This window comes from Pseudophryne corroboree, chromosome 1 (assembly GCF_028390025.1).
Source record: "Pseudophryne corroboree isolate aPseCor3 chromosome 1, aPseCor3.hap2, whole genome shotgun sequence".
NCBI classification, from domain to species: domain Eukaryota; kingdom Metazoa; phylum Chordata; class Amphibia; order Anura; family Myobatrachidae; genus Pseudophryne; species Pseudophryne corroboree.
The window spans coordinates 1,055,878,415-1,055,898,900 of NC_086444.1; the positions used below are offsets into that span (position 1 = coordinate 1,055,878,415).

A 20,486-nucleotide genomic window follows, 5' to 3' on the forward strand; every position below is an offset into this window, starting at 1 on the left:
AGTGGAGCTTACAATCTATATTCCCTACCACATGTACACACACATTCAAGCTAAGGTTAATTTGTAGGGAGCCAATAAACCTACCAGTATATTTTTGGATTGTGGGAGGAAACCGACGCAAGCACATGGAGAATATACAAACTCCGCAGTTATGGCCATGGTGGGCAATCCAAGGGCAAGATTTATACCTGCCCACACCATATAACATGGAATATACGCAACCAGTTTACAGTATACAAAACAGTATCAGGCAAAGACTGATTTCAACTGTAACATAACCCTTATGTAAGCAATAACTATATACAAGCCTTGCAGAAAGTAGTCTGCACTGGGACGGGCGCCCAGCATCCTCTACGGCAGTGTTTCCCAACCGCGGTCCTCAAGGCACACCAACAATCCTGGTTTTAGTGATATCCAGGCTTGAACACAGGTGACTTAATTAGTACCTCAGTTATTTTGATTTAATCATCTGTGCTGCAGCCTGGATATCACTAAAACCTGCACTGTTGGTGTGCCTTAAGGACCGTGGTTGGGAATGCCTACTCTACGGACTAGGAGAAAAAGATTTACCAGTAGGTTTAAAATCTTATTTTCTCTAACGTCCTAGAGGATGCTGGGGACTCCGTAAGGACCATGGGGTTTATACCAAAGCTCCAGAACGGGCGTGAGAGTGTGGACGACTCTGCAGCACCGACTGAGCAAACGCAAGATCCTCATCAGCCAGGGTATCAAACTTATAGAACTTTGCAAAAGTGTTTGAACCCGACCAGGTAGCTGCTCGGCAAAGCTGTAAAGCCGAGACGCCTCGGGCAGCCGCCCAAGAAGAGCCCACCTTCCTAGTGGAATGGGCCTTCACCGAATTTGGTAACGGCAATCCTGCCGTAGAATGAGCCTGCTGAATCGTGTTACAGATCCAGCGAGCAATAGTCTGCTTCGAAGCAGGAGCGCCAACTTTGTTGGCCGCATACAGGACAAACAGTGCTTCTGTTTTCCTAACGCGAGCCGTCCTGGCTACATAGATTTTAAGGCCCTGACTACATCCAGGGACATGGAGTCCTCCAAGTCACCCGTAGCCACAGGCACCACAATAGGTGGGTTCATATGAAACGATGAAACCACCTTGGGCAAAAATTGAGGACGAGTCCTCAACTCCGTTTTATCCACATGGAAAATCAGATAGGGGCCCTTGTGAGACAAGGCCGCCAATTCGGACACCCGCCTCGCAGATGCCAAGGCCAACAACATGACCACCTTCCAAGTGAGAAACTTTAATTCAACCGTCTGAATCGGTTTAAACCAGTGAGAGTTTAGGAACCGTAATACCAAGTTAAGGTCCCATGGTGCCACTGGGGGCACAAAAGGAGGCTGGATGTGCAGCACTCCCTTTACAAAAGTCTGGACTTCTGGGAAAGAAGCCAATTCCTTCTGAAAGAATATAGATAGGCTCCTTTAAAGGTACAGATTTCGGCCCTAACTTCAGGCCCATATCCACTCCTGTCTGTAGAAAGTGGAGAAAACGGCCCAGATGGAAATCCTCCGTAGGAGCATTCTTGGCTTCACACAAAGAAACATACTTCCCCCAGATATGGTGAGAATGTTTCGCCTCCTTCCTAGCCTTTATCAGCGTAGGGATGACTTCTTCCGGAATACCTTTTCCAGCTAGGATTCGGTGTTCAACCGCCATGCCGTCAAACATAACCGCGGTAAGTCTTGGAACACGCAGGGCCCCTGCTGTAACAGGTCCTCCCTGAGAGGAAGAGGCCACGGATTTTCTGTGAGCATTTCCTGAAGATCTGAGTACCAGGCCCTTCGAGGCCAATCTGGAACAATGAGTATTGTCTGCATTCTTTTTCGTCTTATGATTCTCAATAATTTTGAGATGAGAGGAAGAGGGAACACATAGACCGACTGAAACACCCATGGTGACACCAGGGCGTCCACCGCTACTGCCTGAGGGTCCCTTGACCTGGCACAATACCTCTGAAGCTTCTTGTTGAGGCGTGACACCATCATGTCTATTTGAGGAATTCCCCAAAGACTTGTTATCTCTGCAAAAACTTCTTGATGAAGTTCCCACTCTCCTGGATGGAGATCGTGCCTGCTGAGGAAGTCTGCTTCCCAGTTGTCCACTCCTGGAATGAAGACTGCTGACAGAGCGCTTACGTTATTTTCCGTCCAGCGAAGAATCCTGATGGCTTCCGCCATTGCCACTCTGGTCCTTGTCCCGCCTTGGTGGTTTACATGAGCCTTTGCTGTGATGTTGTCTGATTGAACCAGAACCGGTAGGTCGCGAAGAAGATTCTCCGCTTGTCGTAGGCCGTTGTATATGGCCCTCAATTCCAGTACGTTGATGTGCAGACAAGCCTCCTGGCTGGACCATAGTCCCTGAAAATTTCTTCCTTGTGTGACTGCTCCCCATCCTCGGAGGCTCGCGTCCGTGGTTATCAGAACCCAGTCTTGAATGCCGAACCTGCGACCCTCTAGAAGGTGAGCACTCTGCAGCCACCACAGGAGAGACACCCTGGCCCTGGGGGACAGGCTTATCTTCTGATGTATTTGTAGAGATGGGACCCGGACCACTTGTTCAGAAGGTCCCACTGAAATATTCTCGCATGAAACCTGCCGAAGGGGATGGCCTCGCAGGCTGCCACCATTTTCCCCAGAACTCGAGTGCATTGATGAACAGACACTATTTTTGGTTTTAGCAGGTCTCTGACCATGTTCTGGAGGTCTTGGGCTTTTTCCATTGGGAGAAAAACACTCTTCTGTTCCGTGTCCAGAATCATGCCTAGGAATGATAGTCGAGTCGTTGGAATCAACTGTGACTTTGGCAGATTTAGAATCCAACCGTGCTGTTGTAGCACTCTCTGAGAGCGATATGCTTTTCAGCAATTGATCTCTCGATCTCGCTTTTATCATGAGATCGTCCAAGTACGGGATAATTGTGACCCCCTGCCTGCGCAGGAGCACCATCATCTCCACCATCACCTTGGTAAAAATTCTCGGGGCCGTGGAAAGCCCAAATGGCAACGTCTGAAACTGGTAATGACAGTCCTGTACAGCGAATCTCAGGTACTCCTGATGAGGATATATGGGAACATGAAGGTATGCATCCTTTATGTCTAGTGACACCATAAAATCCCCCATCACTCCCCGGAGCGATTCCATCTTGAATTTGAACTTTCAAATACAGGTTTAGGGATTTTAGATTTAAAATGGGTCTTACCGAGCCATCCGGCTTCGGGACCACGAACAGGGTTGAATTGTACCCTTTCCCCTGTTGGACTAGGGGAACCTTGATAATCACCTGCTGTTGACACAGCTTTTGAATTGCAGCTAACACTACTGCCCTCTCTGGGGGAGAAGCTGGCAAGGCCGACTTGAAAAATCGGCGAGGGGGCACCTCTTCGAATTCCAGTTTGTAGCCCAAGGATCCACGTCTGACAGAACCCAGACCTGGCTGAAGAGTCGAAGACGTGCCCCCACCGGTTCGGACTCCTCCCCAGCGTCATGCGGTGGATTTAGTTGAAGCCGGGGAGGACTTCTGTTCCTGGGAACTAGCCGAAGCAGGCGTTCTTTTCCCTCTACCCTTACCTCTGGCGAGGAAGGATGAGCCCCGACCTCTTGTGGACTTATACGACCGAAAGGACTGCATCTGATATTGCAGAGTTTTCTTTTGCTGCGGGGAACAAAAGGCAAAAAGGTAGATTTACCCGCGGTAGCTGTGGAAACCAGGTCCGCAAGACCTTCCCCAAATAAAACTTCACCTTTGTAAGGTAAAACCTCCATATGCTTGAGTCGGCATCACCCGTCCATTGGCGGGTCCACAGGGCTCTCCTAGCAGAAATCGCCATGGCGTTGGCTCTCGAACCTAGCAGCCCAACATCTCTTTGAGCGTCTCTCATATATAAGACTGCGTCCTTAATATGACCTAAGGTCAATAAAATGGTATCCCTATCCAAGGTATCAATGTCAGCTGACAAGGTATCAATGTCAGCTGACAAGGTATCTGTCCAAGCTGCAACTGTGCTACATACCCATGCCGATGCTATTGCCGGTCTGAGTAAAACACCCGTATGCGTATAAATAGATTTTAAGGTAGTTTCCTGTCTGCGATCAGCAGGATCCTTGAGGGCTGCCGTGTCAGGAGACGGTAGCGCCGCCTTCTTGGACAAGCGCATTAAAGCCTTGTCTACCCTGTGCGAGGATTCCCACCGTACCCTGTCCTGTGCAGGGAAAGGATACGCCATAAGAATCCTATTGGGAATCTCAAGTTTTTTGTCTGGAGTTTCCCAAGCTTTTTCAAATAACTCGTTCAGCTCATGAGATGGGGGAAAGGTTACCTCATGTTTCTTTTCCTTATACATGCGCACCTTAGTGTCAGGGACAGAGGTCATCTGTGATATGCAAAACATCTTTTATTGCAATAATCATATAATGAATACTTTTGGCCACCCTTGGGTGTAACCTTGCATCATCGTAGTCGACACTGGAGTCAGAATCCGTGTCGGTATCAGTGTCTGCTATTTGGGATAGAGAACGTTTTTGAGACCCTGAAGGGCCCTGTGACACAGTCAAAGCCATGGATTGACTCCCTGCTTTTTCCCTGGACTCTGCTTTGTCCATCCTCTTATGTAATAAGGTCACATTTGCATTTAAAACATTCCACATGTCCAACCAATCAGGTGTCAGCGTTTCCGACGGACACACCAGTTATCTGCTCCTTAGATGAGCCTTCCGCTTCAGACATGTCGACACACTCCTACAGGCACCCCCACACACAAAGGGATATATTTATATGGAGACAGTTCCCCAATAAGGCCCTTTGGAGAGACAGAGAGAGAGTATGCCAGCACACACCCAGCGCCAACTGGAAACAAATTCCCAGATAATATAGCGCTTTTATATATAATTTATCTGTGTAATACACTCACTGCGCCTTACAAGTGCCCCCCCCCTCTTTTCAGCCCGGTGTCACAGTGTTCAGCAGGGGAGAGTCCGGGGAGCCAGCTTCTCTGCAGTACACTGTGGAGAAAATGGCGCTGGTTAGTGTTGTGGGACCAAGCTCTACCCCCTCCAGCGGCAGGCTTCAATCCCGTTCAATTTTATATAACTGGCGGGGGATTTTTTTTTATAACTACTGCCTCCGCAGCCTATATATACTTATATGCCATTCTTAGAGGTTTATATTGCTGCCCAGGGCGCGCCCCCTGCACCCATCAGTGCCTGCTCGTGTGTGTTGTGTGTGGGAGCAATGGCGCACAGCATTACCACTGCGCGCTTACCTCAGGGAAGATCTGAAGTCTTTTCTTCTTATACTCACCCGGCTTCTAGGACGGCGGCGCGGCTCTGGAACAAACGGCGAGGGGAGACCTGCGTTCAGACTCCCTCTGGAGCTAATAGTGTCCAGTAGCCTAAGAAGCAGAGCCTATCACTTAATAAACAAAAAACAAAATTCCTGCGCACTGATCAAGGGTATAAGACACTCTGTTAGATGTCAGTGAATGAAAAAACCCATCTAGGTTTAGCGTTCAAAATGGGTACGAGAGAAAGTCTCAGTAGGTTAATTTCAGAGACAGTTAAAGTTCAAAAATATATATATACTACAGTCAATCCTTTTACTGATCTCCTTTGAATATAGAAGATCAGGCCAATAGTTTGAAGTAATGCCCCAATAAAATTGTTAACAGTCAAATGTAGATTCTCCTATCTGGTCTTGTCCTGGGTCCTCCAACCAAAAAGTAAACGTAATAAAACTTGAATTCAGTCAGCCCCACCGTTTTTCAATTCTGTGTCTCTGTCCTGATTTCTTCCTTTGCTACCTCCTGCAGGAGAGGAAGCCATAATGTACACCTGGTGGAAACTTGTATCGCTCTTCCCAAGTTACATACAATCCCAGTGGAATCCTAGAAGAGAAGAAACGCGAGATCCACAAAGATCCTGTGTGCCGTGATTTAGCTGTCAGGACAGAGACACAGAATTGAAAAACAGTGGGGCTGACTGAATTCAAGTTTTATCACGTTTACTTTTTGGTTGGAGGATCCAGGACAAGACCAGATAGGAGACTCTACATTTGACTGTTAACAATTAATTTTATTGGGACATTACTTCAAACTATTGGCCTGATCTTCTATATTCAAAGGAGATCAGTAAAAGGATTGACTGTAGTATATATATTTTTTTGAACTTTAACTGTCTCTGAAATTAACCTACTGAGACTTTCTCTCGTACCCATTTTGAACGCTAAACCTAGATGGGTTTTTTCATTCACTGAAATCTAACAGTGTCTTATACCCTTGATCAGTGCGCAGGAATTTTTTTTTGTGTGTTTATATTGTGTTTTAGTGATTGGTGCGAGTCACGTTTAATTTCTGCAGCCAGACTTTAAGCAAGGAGCGCAGGTGATTATTCATTTTTTGCATTCACCTATCACTTAAGTAGGTCTGCTTCTCTCTCCTCAGTCCCACGATGCAGGGAGCCTGTTTCCAGCAGTGCTCCCTGAAAATAAAAAAACCTAACAAAATTCTTTTTACAGCTAAACTCAGGAGAGGTCCCTGTAATGCACCCAGTCTCCTCTGGGCACAGGAACTAACTGAGGTCTGGAGGAGGGGCATAGAGGGAGGAGCCAGTGCACACCCATTCTAAAGTGCTTTATAGTGCCCATGTCTCCTGCAGAGCCTGTCTATACCCCATGGTCCTTACGGAGTCCCCAGCATCCTCTAGGACGTAAGAGAAAAAGTAAATTCAATAAAAAAATAAATACTGAAAAACAAAAACAAAAAAGTTAGTATGACAGGAAAGGCTCTGCCTCACCCCACTGCACGACACTGGCACTGCCCTTACATTCATTTTTTTACTTTAAAGCAAGAAAACGTATATAGAAACCTTTTTTTCCCTGAAGGAAATACGATTTTAAACCTACCGGTAAATCTTTTTCTCGTAGTCCGTAGAGGATGCTGGGACTCCGTAAGGACCATGGGGATAGACGGGCTCCGCAGGAGACATGGGTACTTTAAGGAAGACTTTGGATCTGGGTGTGCACTGGCTCCTCCCTCTATGCCCCTCCTCCGGACCTCAGTTAGAGAAACTATGCCCATAGGAGACGGACAGTACGAGGAAAGGATTTTTGTTAATCCAAGGGCAAGATTCATACCAGCCTCACCAATCACACCGTATAACTTGATATACTAACCAGTTAACGGTATGAAAACATAGCATCAGTCCAAGACCGATGAAAACATAACCCTTATGTAAGCAAAACTATATACAAGTCTTGCAGAAGAAGTCCACACTTGGGACAGGCGCCCAGCATCCTCTAAGGACTACGAGAAAAAGATTTACCGGTAAGATTTTAAACCTATTTTCTCTAACGTCCTAGAGGATGCTGGGGACTCCGTAAGGACCATAGGGATTATACCAAAGCTCCCAAACCGGCGGGAGAGTGCGGATGACTCTGCAGCACCGATTGAGCAAACAGGAGGTCCTCCTCAGCCAGGGTATCAAACTTATAGAACTTTGCAAAGGTGTTTGACCCCGACCAAGTAGCAGCTCGGCACAGCTGTAGTGTAGAGACCCCTCGGGCAGCGCCCAAGATGAGCCCACCTTCCTAGTGGAATGGGCCTTAACCAATTTTGGTAACGGCAATCCTGCCGTAGAATGCGCCTGCTGAATCGTGTTACAGATCCAGAGAGCAATAGTCTGCTTTGAAGCAGGGCCGCCGACCTTGTTGGCTGCATACAGGACAAACAGTGCTTCTGTTTTTCTGATCCTAGCCGTTCTTGCCACGTAAATTTTCAAAGCCCTGACCACATCAAGGGACTCTGAATCCTTCAAATCACGTGTAGCCACAGGCACGACAATAGGTTGGTTAATATGAAAGGATGAGACCACCTTAGGTAGGAATGGAGGACGGGTCCGCAATTCCGCTCTATCCATATGGAAAACCAGATAGGGGCTTTTATGTGATAAAGCCGCTAATTCCGAAACTCGCCTAGCCGAAGCCAAGGCTAACATGACTACCTTCCAAGTGAGATATTTCAACTCCACTGTTCTAAGTGGTTCAAACCAATGTGACTTAAGGAAACTTAACACCACGTTAAGGTCCCAAGGCGCCACCGGAGGTACAAAAGGAGGATGAATATGCAGTACTCCCTTCACAAAAGTCTGTACTTCAGGTAGAGAGGCCAATTCCTTTTGAAAGAAAATAAGGCCAAAATCTGAACTTTAATGGAGCCTAATTTTAGGCCCAAATTCACTCCAGTTTGTAGGAAGTGAAGAATGCGGCCTAGATGGAATTCTTCCGTAGGAGCATTCCTGGCCTCACACCAAGAAACATGTTCTCCATATTCGGTGATAATGTTTAGATGTCACGTCCTTCCTACCCTTTATTAGCGTAGGAATGACCTCACCCGGAATACCCTTTTCCGCTAGGATCCGGCGTTCAACATCTTCATGCCGTCAAACGCAGCAAGTCTTGGAACAGACAGGGACCCTGTTGCAACAGGTCCCGTCTTAGAGGAAGAGGCCACGGATCTTCTGTGAGCATTTCCTGCAGATCCGGATACCAGGTCCTTCGTGGCCAATCCGGAACAATGAGAATTGTTCTCACTCCTCTTTTTCTTATTATTCGCAACACCTTGGGTATGAGAGGAAGGAGGAGGAAATACATAGACCGACTGGAACACCCACGGTGTCACTAGGGCGTCCACAACTACCGTCTGAGGATCTCTTGACCTGGCGCAATACCTTTGTAGCTTTTTGTCGAGACGGGACGCCATCATGTCTATTTGGGGCAGTCCCCACCGACTTGCAATCTGTGCGAAGACTTCCTGATGAAGTCCCCACTCTCCCGGATGCAGGTCGTGTCTGCTGAGGAAGTCTACTTCCCAGTTGTCCACTCCCGGAATGAACACTGCTGACAGTGCGCTTACATGATTCTCCGCCCAGAATGGTGGCTTCCGCCATCGCCACTCTGCTCCTTGTGCCGCCCTGGCGGTTTACATGAGCTACTGCGGTGACGTTGTCTGACTGGATCAGAACTGGTCGGTCGCGAAGTAAGGTCTCCGCTTAACGTAGGGCGTTGTATATGGCCCTCAGTTCCAGGATGATGTGAAGACAAGTTTCTTGACTTGACCAAAGGCCTTGGAAATTTCTTCCCCGTGTGCGACTGCTCCCCAACCTCGGAGGCTCGCATCCGTGGTCACCAGGATCCAAACCTGAATGCCGAACCTGCGGCCCTCTAGAAGGTGAGCACTCTGCAGCCACCACAGGAGAGAGACCCTGGCCCTGGGAGGACAGGGTGATCCGCTGATGCATTTGCAGATGTGACCCGGACCATTTGTCCAATAGGTCCCATTGGAAAATCCTTGCATGCAACCTGCCAAAGGGAATGGCTTTGTACGTCGCCACCATTTTTCCCAGGACTTGAGTGCAATGATGTACTGACACTTGTTTTGGCTTCAACAGGTTCTTGACTAGAGTCATGAGTTCCTGCGCTTTTTCTATCGGAAGAAAAACCCTTTCCTGGTCTGTGTCCAGAATCATGCCCAAGAAGGGCAGACGAGTCGTAGGATTGCGACTTTGGAATATTGATAATCCAGCCGTGTCGCTGTAACACCTTCAGTGAAAGTGATACGCTGTTCAGCAACTTCTCCCATGAGCTCGCTTTTATGAGGAGATCGTCCAAGTACGGGATAATTGTGACACCCTGCTTGCGCAGGAGCACCATCATTTCCGCCATTACCTTGGTGAAAATTCTCAGGGCTGTGGAAAGCCCAAACGGCAATGTCTGAAATTGGTAATGACAATCCTGTACCGCAAATCTCAGGTACGCCTGATGAGGATATATGGGGACATGCAGGTATGCATCCTTTATGTCCAGAGATACCATAAAATCCCCCCCTTCCAGGCTGACTATGACCGCTCTGAGCGATTCCATTTTGAATTTGAACCGTTAAGTAAAGGTTCAGTGATTTTAAATTCAAAACGGGTCTGACCGAACCGTCTGGATTCGGGACCACAAACAGAGTTGAGTAGTACCCCTTCCCTCTTTGAAGCAGGTGAACTTTGATCACCACTTGAAGACACAATTTGTGAATCGCATGTAACACTATCTCCCTTTCTGGGGGAGAAGTCGGTAGCGCCGATTTGAAAAACCGGCGAGGAGGCACCTCTTCGAATTCCAGCTTGTATCCCTGGGAAACAATTTCTATTGCCCAGGGATCCACCTGTGAGTGAACCCAGATGTGGCTGAAAAGTCAAAGACGTGCCCCCACTGGAGCGGACTCCCTCAGGGGAGCCCCAGCGTCATGCGGTGGATTTTGCAAAGGCCAGGGAGGACTTCTGTTCCTGGGAACTAGCTGTGTTGTGCAGCTTTTTCCCTCTGCCCTTACCTCTGGCAAGAAAGGACGATCCACGTATTTTGCTTTTATTTGAACGAAAAGGACTGCATTTGATAATGAGGCGCTTTCTTAGATTGTGAGGGAATATAAGGCAAAAAATTCGATTTATCTGCCGTAGCTGTGGAGACGAGGTCAGAGGCCCTCTCCAAACAATTCCTCACCCTTGTAAAGCAAAAACTCCATATGCCTCTGAGTCGGTATCACCTGACCACTGTCGGGTCCATAAGACTCGCCAAGCAGAAATAGACATCGCGTTTATTCTGGAACCCAGTAAACTAATGTCTCTGAGCATCCCTCACATATAAGACAGCATCTTTTATATGCCCTAGGGCAGAGGTTCTCAAACTCGGTCCTCGGGAGCCCACACAGTGCATGTTTTGCAGGTAACCCAGCAGGTGCACAGGTGTATTAATTACTCACTGACACATTTTAAAAAGGTCCACAGGTGGAGCTAATTATTTCACTTGCGATTCTGTGAGACCTGCAAAACATGCACTGTGTGGGCCCCCGAGGACCGAGTTTGAGAACCTCTGCCCTAGGGTCATTAAAATGGTATCCTTATCAAGGGTCTCAATATCCGCTGATAAGGAATCTGTCCTTGCACAACAAACCCAAGCCGACGCAATTGCCGGTCTGAGTAACGTACCAGAATGTGTATAAATGGACTTCAAGGTAACCTCCTGCTTGCGGTCAGCAGGATCCTTGAGGGTAGCCGTATCTTGGGAAGGGAGCGCTATCTTTTTTGATAAGCGTGTCAAAGCCTTGTCTACCCTAGGGGAGGATTAACACCGTATTCTGTCCTTTGGCGGGAAAGGATACGCTATAAGAATCCTTTTGGGAATCTGCAGTTTTTTGTCTGGAGTTTCCCACGCTTTTTCGCATAATTCGTTCAGCTCATGTGAGGAGGTTAAGGTGACCTCGGGTTTCTTTCCCTTATACATGTGTACCCTCGTGTCAGGGACAGGGTGTTCCTCTGTGATATGCAAAACATCTTTTATTGCAATAATCATATATCGAATACATTTAGCCACTTTTGGCTGTAATTTTGCATCATCGTAGTCGACACTGGAGTCTAAATCCATGTCGGTATCTGTGTCTACTATTTGAGATAGTGGGCGCTTCGGAGACCCCGAAGGTCCCGGCGACATTGGGACAGACATGGGTTGACTCCCTGACTGTACCCTAGCTTCAGCTTTGTCTAATCTTTTGTGCAATAAATTAACATTAGTACTTAAAAATATTCCACATATCCATCCAGTCAGGTGTCGGCGCTGCTGACGGAGACCTTAGTCATACACTTCCCCCCCCCCCCCCCCCCTCCTTAGGTGAGCCTTCAACCTCAGACATGTCGACACACGCATACCGACACCACACACACACACAGGGAAGCTCTTTTCTGAATACAGGTTCCCCACCAGGCCCTTTAGAGAGCGTATGCCAGCACACACCCCAGCGCTATACGACTCAGGAAAAAACAATGTTTACCCAGTAGCGCTTTTCAAGTATGTATATGCGCCAATTATGTGCCCCCCCTCTACTTTAAAACCCTCTTTCACCGTGGTATCAAGCAGGGGAGAGTCCGGGGAGCTTCCTCTCAGCGGTGCTGTGGAGAAAAATGGCACTGGTGAGTGCTGAGGGAGAAGCCCCACCCCCTCAGCGGCGGGCTTCTGTCCCGCTCAAAATTCTTAAAAACATGGCGGGGGCCCTTTATATACACATGTACAGTGCCCAGCTGGACATGTATATATGTACATTTGCCACAGGAGAGGTTTATATTGCTGCCCAGGGCGCCCGCCCGCCCCCCCTCCACCCTTACAGTGACCGGTGTGTGAGGTGAATGGGAGCAATGGCGCACAGCTTCACTGCTGTGCGTTACCTCTGAAGACCAAGCTGTCTTCTGCCGCCTCTGAAATCTTTTCCTCTCATACTCACCCGGCTTCTATCTTCCGGCTCTGCGAGGAGGACGGCAGCGCGGCTCTGGGACGGACGGCGAGGGTGAGACCTGCGTACCGATCCCTCTGGAGCTAATGGTGTCCAGTAGCCCAAGAAACAGAGCCCTGAAACTCAGAGAAGTGGGTCTGTTTCTCTCTCCTCAGTCCCTCGATGCAAGGAGTCTGTTGCCAGCAGGCTCCCTGAACATAAAAAAACCTAACTAAAATACTTTCTTTACAGGAAACTCAGGAGAGCTCCCTGAAATGCACCCAGTCTCCACTGGGCACCGTATCAAACTGAGGTCTGGAGGAGGGACATAGAGGGAGGAGCCAGTGCACACCCAGATCCAAAGTCTTTCTTAAAGTGCCCATGTCTCCTGTGGAGCCCGTCTATCCCCATGGTCATTACGGAGTCCCAGCATCCTCTAGGACGTTAGAGAAATATTAGGAACCATAAAGTGTTATTAAATCAGCTTTAAGGAAATAGAATTTTTTAGCGTATTTACAAACGTATTCAAATACGCAAATCTGCTAAAGGAGGGAGCTATATTTCTGCATCTAAACCGGAGATTTATAACACAAGTAGTTTAGGATCTAACTAAACAAATCCTGTATGGATAGTAGTTTGGGACAAACCAGTTTCTTAGCTATGACAGACATAACTATGTGGAAGAATTCAGGCACTGACAAGTCCTACAACACTTTAACAAAGAACAGAGCCAGACTACCTGTACATAGCAACAGCAAGAACCATTCTAGCAGCACCATACAGTGGCGCACACAGGGGGGGGGGGGGTTCCGGAGTACCTGGAAACCCCCCTGAGCCAACATTTTTATTTTTGAGACGGAGACAGCAGTGTCTCCGTCTCAGTAAAAGCCGCGATCGCGACAGTGTTGCTCTCTGCATAGAGAGTGTCACGGGAGTGGTGAGGGGGAAGGGGGGGGGGAGCTGCTGGCTGCGCATGGTCAGCCATAGCAGCTCCGTCCGAGGTCCACACAGTGCGGACTGTCAGGGTCACACAGTCAGCGGCAGCCGGAGGCAGTCACCATCTGCGGCAGAGATGCAGGAGTCAGCACATCAAAGCTCCCTGGAAGCAGCGAACAGAGGCAGTCACCATCAGCGGAGGAGCTGCAGGACCTCGGCAATGGTGGCAGGAAGGCAGATGTGAGCATGTATCTTTAATTTTTTACAGTTTGTGAATACAGCTTGGGACTCTCTCTCAACCCTTGTTTAGAAATCCTGCGTTTGCCCCTGCCATAATCTGCACTCAGATTAAGGGACATTCCTGTAACTGCAGCAGCTTATTACTGGATCTTCAATGCCAATGGTTTGTTAAAAATTCTACAAAAATTGACTAACTTATTTAATGGTAGCAGTTCAAAGCCCCCAGAAACCACACACTTACAACACATTCTAGAAAATGAAGTTTATTGTTCTGCAGTGAGGAGGACATAGTCTAGAGTGTTACATGCTGCACTCTCTCAGCTTCACATCTGCTTGCTTTAGAGAAATCCACGTGTTCAGTGTGCACGAACGCAGCTTGGACCACACCAGGTGATTGTTCAACCCAAATATCTGAGCAGCAAACTGAGCCGCAGCTTCCGGAGACAGGACCGTGGAACAGCCGAGACCTGCAAACACACAGAAGTGCTTTAGTTCAGTATATGGACAGTATGCACAGTACAGAACAGCAACCTAGCACATGCTTCCACTTACCACTGGGCATCCTTAGGGAAGACCAGACATCCTGTGCCCCCCAGTCTGCAGTAAGAGGAGGACAGTTAATAACTGGATACGCAGTGTTTCCAGAGAGCACGGGACCCAAGCCATTGCTTCTGCCAGCAACTGCAACAAACACTGTTGGAATGCCATCTCCTGGGGGGGATATATAAAGTTAGTGGAACAGTTGAGATTGTACGTAATAATTATATTCCTTCACTATATATGGTTTCAAACATCGTAAAATGGACAAAGGCATTTGAACTACAAAAGGATAATTATGTAGCATTCAGGCAAGTCTCTCCTGAATAATCCATTAAAAAAAACAAACAAAAAAAAACCCAACCCCACAAACCACACAGGGAAAAAAAGTCAGTATCTAGACATACAATTCAGCTTTGTCGGATCATTCTACTGTTACATGGCCTGTAGGAGGATCCAGAGACCGCAATATGAGGAGACCAAACAACTTAAAAAGCAGGTACAAGATTAAAAACCCTTTCACAGCTAAGGAGGTGCAAAGGTGAATTTGTTTTTTTTACCCTTTGGCCAGCTAAACATCAGGCCACAACTTCAAACAAGCACAAGTTGGCAGCTCATTATACAATGTATTACACAGCCCTCAATCCAATCACTGCTCCACATTCACAGCTACACTAAGGATCACAAAATGTAGAGGAAAAAAAAAATATAACCCAAACTCCTCTTTGGCTACAAAAATAAGTGTCAAAGTTCACAAGGAAGCTTCTGCAGACAATTGTTGTGCTGTATTTTACCTATTACGTTTACAGCAATATAACTGGGCCCATCAGGTCTTTGTCTTCTCTGTATGACCTACCTAAGGTTTCTCCTAAAGCAATAAGGACAAGACATACAGCAGCTGTTCTTACATCCTTGCATTCCACTTACAATGTGGCAGGAAAACTGCTTTCCCCATTGCAGTTCTTACCTTCATACTCAGACTTAATCCTCAGGGTTTCATCAGGGCCTTTATGGGCAGATGTAACCCGAAGCTCACACGGTATTCCATAGTTTGAAGAGGACTTTTTGATTTTTTCACAATGTACCAGATCGGAAATGGAGCCCATCAACACTACAACCCTTCCTTGGCTCTCACTGGTCAGTAACAGCTGGACACAAGACAAAAACAGACAGGAACTTAACTTAGTAGCAACTCAATACTAATCATCTAAATGCATCAAAATTCAGCTTTGCATTTCTTAGACAAGTGTAACATAACTGCTCTTTGCAATTCCCCCAATACACCTGGGTTCCTGTCACATGAGTGTTGCTGTGTGAGAGAAAGGCACACACTGCCAGGTTCAAAATGACAATTTCATAGCCTGATTTGTTATCAGCCTCACTGCAACATGAAGCCACTGGAAGGACTGGTTTCTGAAGATTTAGCAAATTAACTGCTGTCACAAGCTAGTGCATTCCTCCATGTGCAGCCAGAATTGTTCTGCTATGACTGGATTATATCCCAACCGAATTCAGGACAAAAGCATGTGACCATTCATGTGCTTAATTATGCATTTCCTCTTAGCAACCAAACACGGCTTTATATAAAATTCATTCCCTGTGAATGTGATGAAGGCAGAAAAACACACAAAAAAAAAAAATTAATAAGCAGTAAGTTGTGTCAAGATGGCCAGGGCCCCAAATTTTTTTTTTTTTTTTTTTTTAATAACTTGCCTTCCATAACTTGTTAAGTTACCACTAGCTACAAGGTACCATGGGCCTGATTCAGGTTTATAAGTAAAGCAGAAAAAACAAAAACAAAAAAGCATGCAACTTTGTGCCTGGAACAAACCATGTTACAATACAATAGTTATATTGTTTCTGTGCAGGGTAAATACTAACTGCTTTTGCATGTTGCCCACAAATGTTAAACTATTATTACACTGAACTTTAGATTTCAGTTTGAACACATCCCCAGCCAAATCTACATCTCCCTTCCCCACTTGCAGTGCAGCATGGTTTTGCGCAGTTGCTTGCATTTTCGCTTAACTTCCAAACAAGAATCAGGTCCTATGTAAGAAAGGTGGTTAGGATGACAAAATGGTATAATATGGGAAGTGGTATCCAAGGGGTCATCCACATTTTAAGTCAATTCATGAATGCTTGACAAGAAATACTTAAATACTGTACTCATGTTATATCCTGCCATGTATTTATGCATTTTTCTAGGATATAGGTGATTAAATATGAAGAAAGCCGATTATGTATGTTTTGGAATACTACCCTGACAGAGTATTACCATTACTGGATGTACACTATAATGGGATTTATGGTCTTACCTTGATAAATCCTTTTGAGTCCATAGGGGGCGCAGGAGAGAACGCTGGGTATAGGATGGCTGGGAGCAAGGCAGGCACCAAAGGGGTTACTTTTAAATTACCCAGCAGGCCTTGCCTCCCTGTCCATTATACTCCAGCCCCGATCCCACCAGTTTAGTAGCAAGCCCAAAGTAGGAACGGGCAGGAAGTAGGACACATCACACAGAAATACTGAGCAGATGAATGGCCACACACACACACACACACACACACACACACACACACACACACACCCAATACAGGAAACCCGGTCCCGCAAGACAGGTGCGCCAGGGAGGGCGTCCTGTGCCCCTATGGACTCAAAGAAATAGGATTTATCAAGGTAAGACCATAAATCCCATTTTATTCCACGTCCACTAGGGGGCATGAGATAAGGGACAGCTTTAGGACGTCCCAGCGTTAAGGGCAGGGACGCTCCTGGACTGCACTAAGGACCCTTCGTCCGAAGGCTGCGTGGGACGAATAGGTGTGAAAACGCCTAGAACTTTTTTGAAAGTCTGGGCAGAAGAGGCCCCACGAGAGGCTGCCCACGAAGCCCCCACAGCATGGGTGGAATGAGCTTTAACCCCCGCAGGAGTAGGAAGATGCGACGCCAAATAAGCATGGTGAAAACTCAAGCGGAGCCACCTGGCCAAGGTCTGCTTAGACGTTGGCCAAGCCCGTTTGTGAGAAAATAATAAGATAAAAGAGAATCCGAGCTACTGATATCTAGTTCAGTCAACATAAATAGAGAGAGCCTGCACCACATCCAAGGAAGCCTCCTGTGGAGATGCGGCCCTCAATCCAGGTACCACTATTTTCCTGATTCAGGTGGAAAAAAATTAAATAAAATAAAAAAATAAAAATATACAAATCAGGAAACCACCTTAGAAAGAAAACCTGCGTGGGTTTGAAGAACCGCCCTATCCGGGTGAAACACCAGGACAAGGCACTAAGATCAGAGACCTGTCTGGCTGACGATATTGCCAAGAGGAACAAGGTCTTCCAGGTAAGCCAGCATAGGTCAGCAGAGTCCAACTGTTCAAGGGTAGCAAATTGTAACACTGAGAACCAGGGAGATATCCCAGGGAGCTACAAAAAAGGTGGCTGTACATGAAGGACTCCCTGTAAGAAAAGAAAAAAAAAAAAAAAAAAAAAAAAAAAAAGAAGAGAAGAAGAAGTCTTGACATCAGGTAAAGAAGCCAACTGCTTCTGAAAGTACAGAAAGGACAGATACCTGAACTTTCAGGGACGACAATCAAAAACCAGAGGTCTAAATCTGACTGCAGGAAAACCGAAAGCCTGGCTAGTCGAAAAGACCTAGGATTAAATAGACGAGCAGAAGAGCACCAGGTAAAATAAGTCTTCCAGATGCGATGGTGAAGACTTCAGAGCATAATCTTGATAACCCTCCTGGAAAAACACTTCTTCCTTAGAACGGATGTCTCAATAACCACCCCGTCAAAGCAAGGAGACTGAGATCCGGATGAAGACAGGGCCCCTGTGACCGGAGATCTGGACATAGGCACGCCTTGGCATCTTCCCCTATGGACAAGCTGAGGAGATCTGCATTCCACAGGCGACGCGGCCAATCTGGAACCACTGGGATCATTGTGCCTCCTTCCTGCTTGAATTTCCGAACTACCCAGAGTATGAGGGAGAACGTCCAAAGAGCCGTCAACGCATCCACTAGATACGCTTCTGGATCCCGTGTGCTGTTGCGTTGTCTGACTGAACCTTGAACAGAGTTTTCTAGGAGAGACTGAGCCGATAGGAACGCCATGAGGACTGCTCTCAGTTCCAGGATGTCGATTGGAAGTGTACTTTCCCGAGGAGGACCAGCGGCTTTGGAAAGTATGAGTTCCTAAGACTGCTCCCCATCCACGGAGACGGGCATCCGTGGTGACCAATGGTCCAGCCATGTATCCAAAAAGTACATCCCGTGTCCAGATTGGTTCTGAGGAGCCACCACCATGTCAATGACAGCCAAACTTCCAGAGAGAGGACCATGGTCTGAACAAATTTGGAGCGGAGAGCCGTCCCATTTGCGAAGAACTTCCAACTGCAGTGGACGAGTGTGGAACAGAGCGTACTCCACCATGGAGCCCAGAACGCGCATGGATGGATACTGCCTGGTGGTAGTGGTGGTGAAGTGTTCGAATTCTGGCCTGAAGAACAAGGATCTTGTCCTGGGGCAGAAACACAAGCTGTAACCTGGAAACCAACAACGCAGCTAAATGAAGGATTGTTTGTGAAGACGTCAAAGATGATTTTTTCCCCCCCAGTTTATCTTCCAGCCGTGTGATTGTAGGATCTCCACCGCCGACTGCAGCTGTACCGAGAGCCCTTCTTGGGACTGATTCAGAAGATGGTCGCCCAAGTAAGGTAGTATGTGAATCCCCCGACGTCTTAAGTGCGCAGCAATCACTGCCATGATTTTCGTTAGCACCCTCGTAGCCGTGGAGAGGCTGAACGGCAGGGCTTGAAACTGGAAGCGATTCCCCTCCACAGCGTACCCGAGAAACAGGTTGTGACTTGGACGAATCTGCACATGTAGACAGGCATCCTGGATATCCAAAGACGCCATGTAGTCGCCTAGTTCCAGAGCCAATATGATGGACCTTAAACTCCATGAGGAACTTGAGGACTCGAAGGAAAAATGTTTAATTCTGAGGTTGAGAATCAGTCGGAAAGAACCATCCAGTTTCTGAACCAGAAAGAGCGAAGTGTAGAAACCTTAACTTCTTTGATCCCGTGGCACTGGGACAATGACGCTGGAGGCAAGTAAGGAGCTGACTGACCGTTGTACAGTCTCTGCTTTTTCGGGAACCCCCGGAAGACCCATGGTGAAGAACCTTGTCGGAGGCCAGTGCCAGAATGTCAGAGCATATCATTAAGACACAACGTCTCTGACCCAGATGTCAGTTGTGATCTCAAACCAATGAGGTGCAAAGGACAAAAGTCAGCCCCCTACCCTGGGATCCCTGGCTTGTCGGCTGGTTTGGAGGCTGGGCGTCTGGTAGCCCAAGGTTGCTTAGTACGAGGCTTTGAGCCCTTTGCAGGGGCCTGGAATCTAGAGGAGGCCTGACCCTTGGCTCTTCCTTGTGGGCAAAAGGACATCTTTGATCTAGGGGCCGCTGATGACGGAAGAAAGGCAGTTTTAGAAGTTGCTAGTGACGTCACAATTTTGTCCAATTATTGGCCAAAGGGTATCTCCTGCATACGGAAGAGTCTTGAGAGCTTTCTTGGAGGAGGCATCTGCTCTCCATGAATGAAGCCACAAGGAGCACCTGGCTGCCACTGTTGAAGCCGAAACTTTTGAGGTAAGAACCACAGTATCCATGGGTGTTTCCCCAAGATAGACATTCGCTTTCTGAATGTCCTATAAAAACCAATAATTGTTTCCTACTGACATTGGACTACAGGCCCTGTTGTAGCTGTTCTGTCCAACTACCGATTGCTTTTGTCACCCAGGCCGATGCCAGGGCCGGCCTGGTAATTGCACCCGCATGGGTATATGCAGTTTTAAGAAAAGTGTCCAACCTCCGATCTGTAGGGTCCTTAAGTGACTAGGTATCTGGAATGGGAAGCACTGAAGAACATGAGACGTAACATGGGTGTCTACTGGTGAAGGGTTCTCCCACTTCGATCTATTCTTGGGCGGAAGTGGATAAAAAGGTATTATACCTTTTAGAGAGCTGGAACTTCATACCCGGCTTAGCCTATGCCAGCTCCAGTATGTCCTCTAATTGCGCACAAGATGGATTGTGTTGATTCCTTTTTCAGTATTTAAAAACCAGAGTCTTAGATTTGGGAGTGGAGTCCTCATCCTCATTAGCTAGGACTGATCTTACTTCCTGGATAAGGGCATCCACTTCTGCTGCTGACAATTAGTCCTCCATACCAGATGAGGCGTCTAGATCTGATCCCGGAGACGCGCTGTCTTGGTCCGAATGAGATTCTGAATCGGACCGCGGAGTAGATGTTTCGGATTTTTATAATATTATATATATATATATATATATATATATATATATATATATATATATATATATATATATATATATATATATATAAAAATGTTATTACAGGTTGAGTCTCCCTTATCCAAAATGCT

General features: G+C 47.1%; 1 protein-coding gene across 10 annotated transcripts in view; it reads right to left on the minus strand.

Moving 5' to 3' along the window:
* Positions 1-13,743: 13,743 nt before the first annotated feature.
* The window catches only part of PAICS (phosphoribosylaminoimidazole carboxylase and phosphoribosylaminoimidazolesuccinocarboxamide synthase), a 124,576-nt gene continuing 117,833 nt past the window's right edge, over positions 13,744-20,486 (minus strand). For all 10 annotated transcript variants that reach the window (XM_063920874.1, XM_063920873.1, XM_063920876.1 and 7 more), the window contains 3 exons: positions 15,001-15,181; positions 14,049-14,207; positions 13,744-13,963 (listed from right to left, as the gene is read on the minus strand). In XM_063920874.1, coding sequence (XP_063776944.1) covers positions 13,797-13,963; positions 14,049-14,207; positions 15,001-15,181 — 507 coding nt within the window. In that variant the 3' untranslated portion in view covers positions 13,744-13,796. The remainder of the gene's footprint in view (positions 13,964-14,048; positions 14,208-15,000; positions 15,182-20,486) is intronic.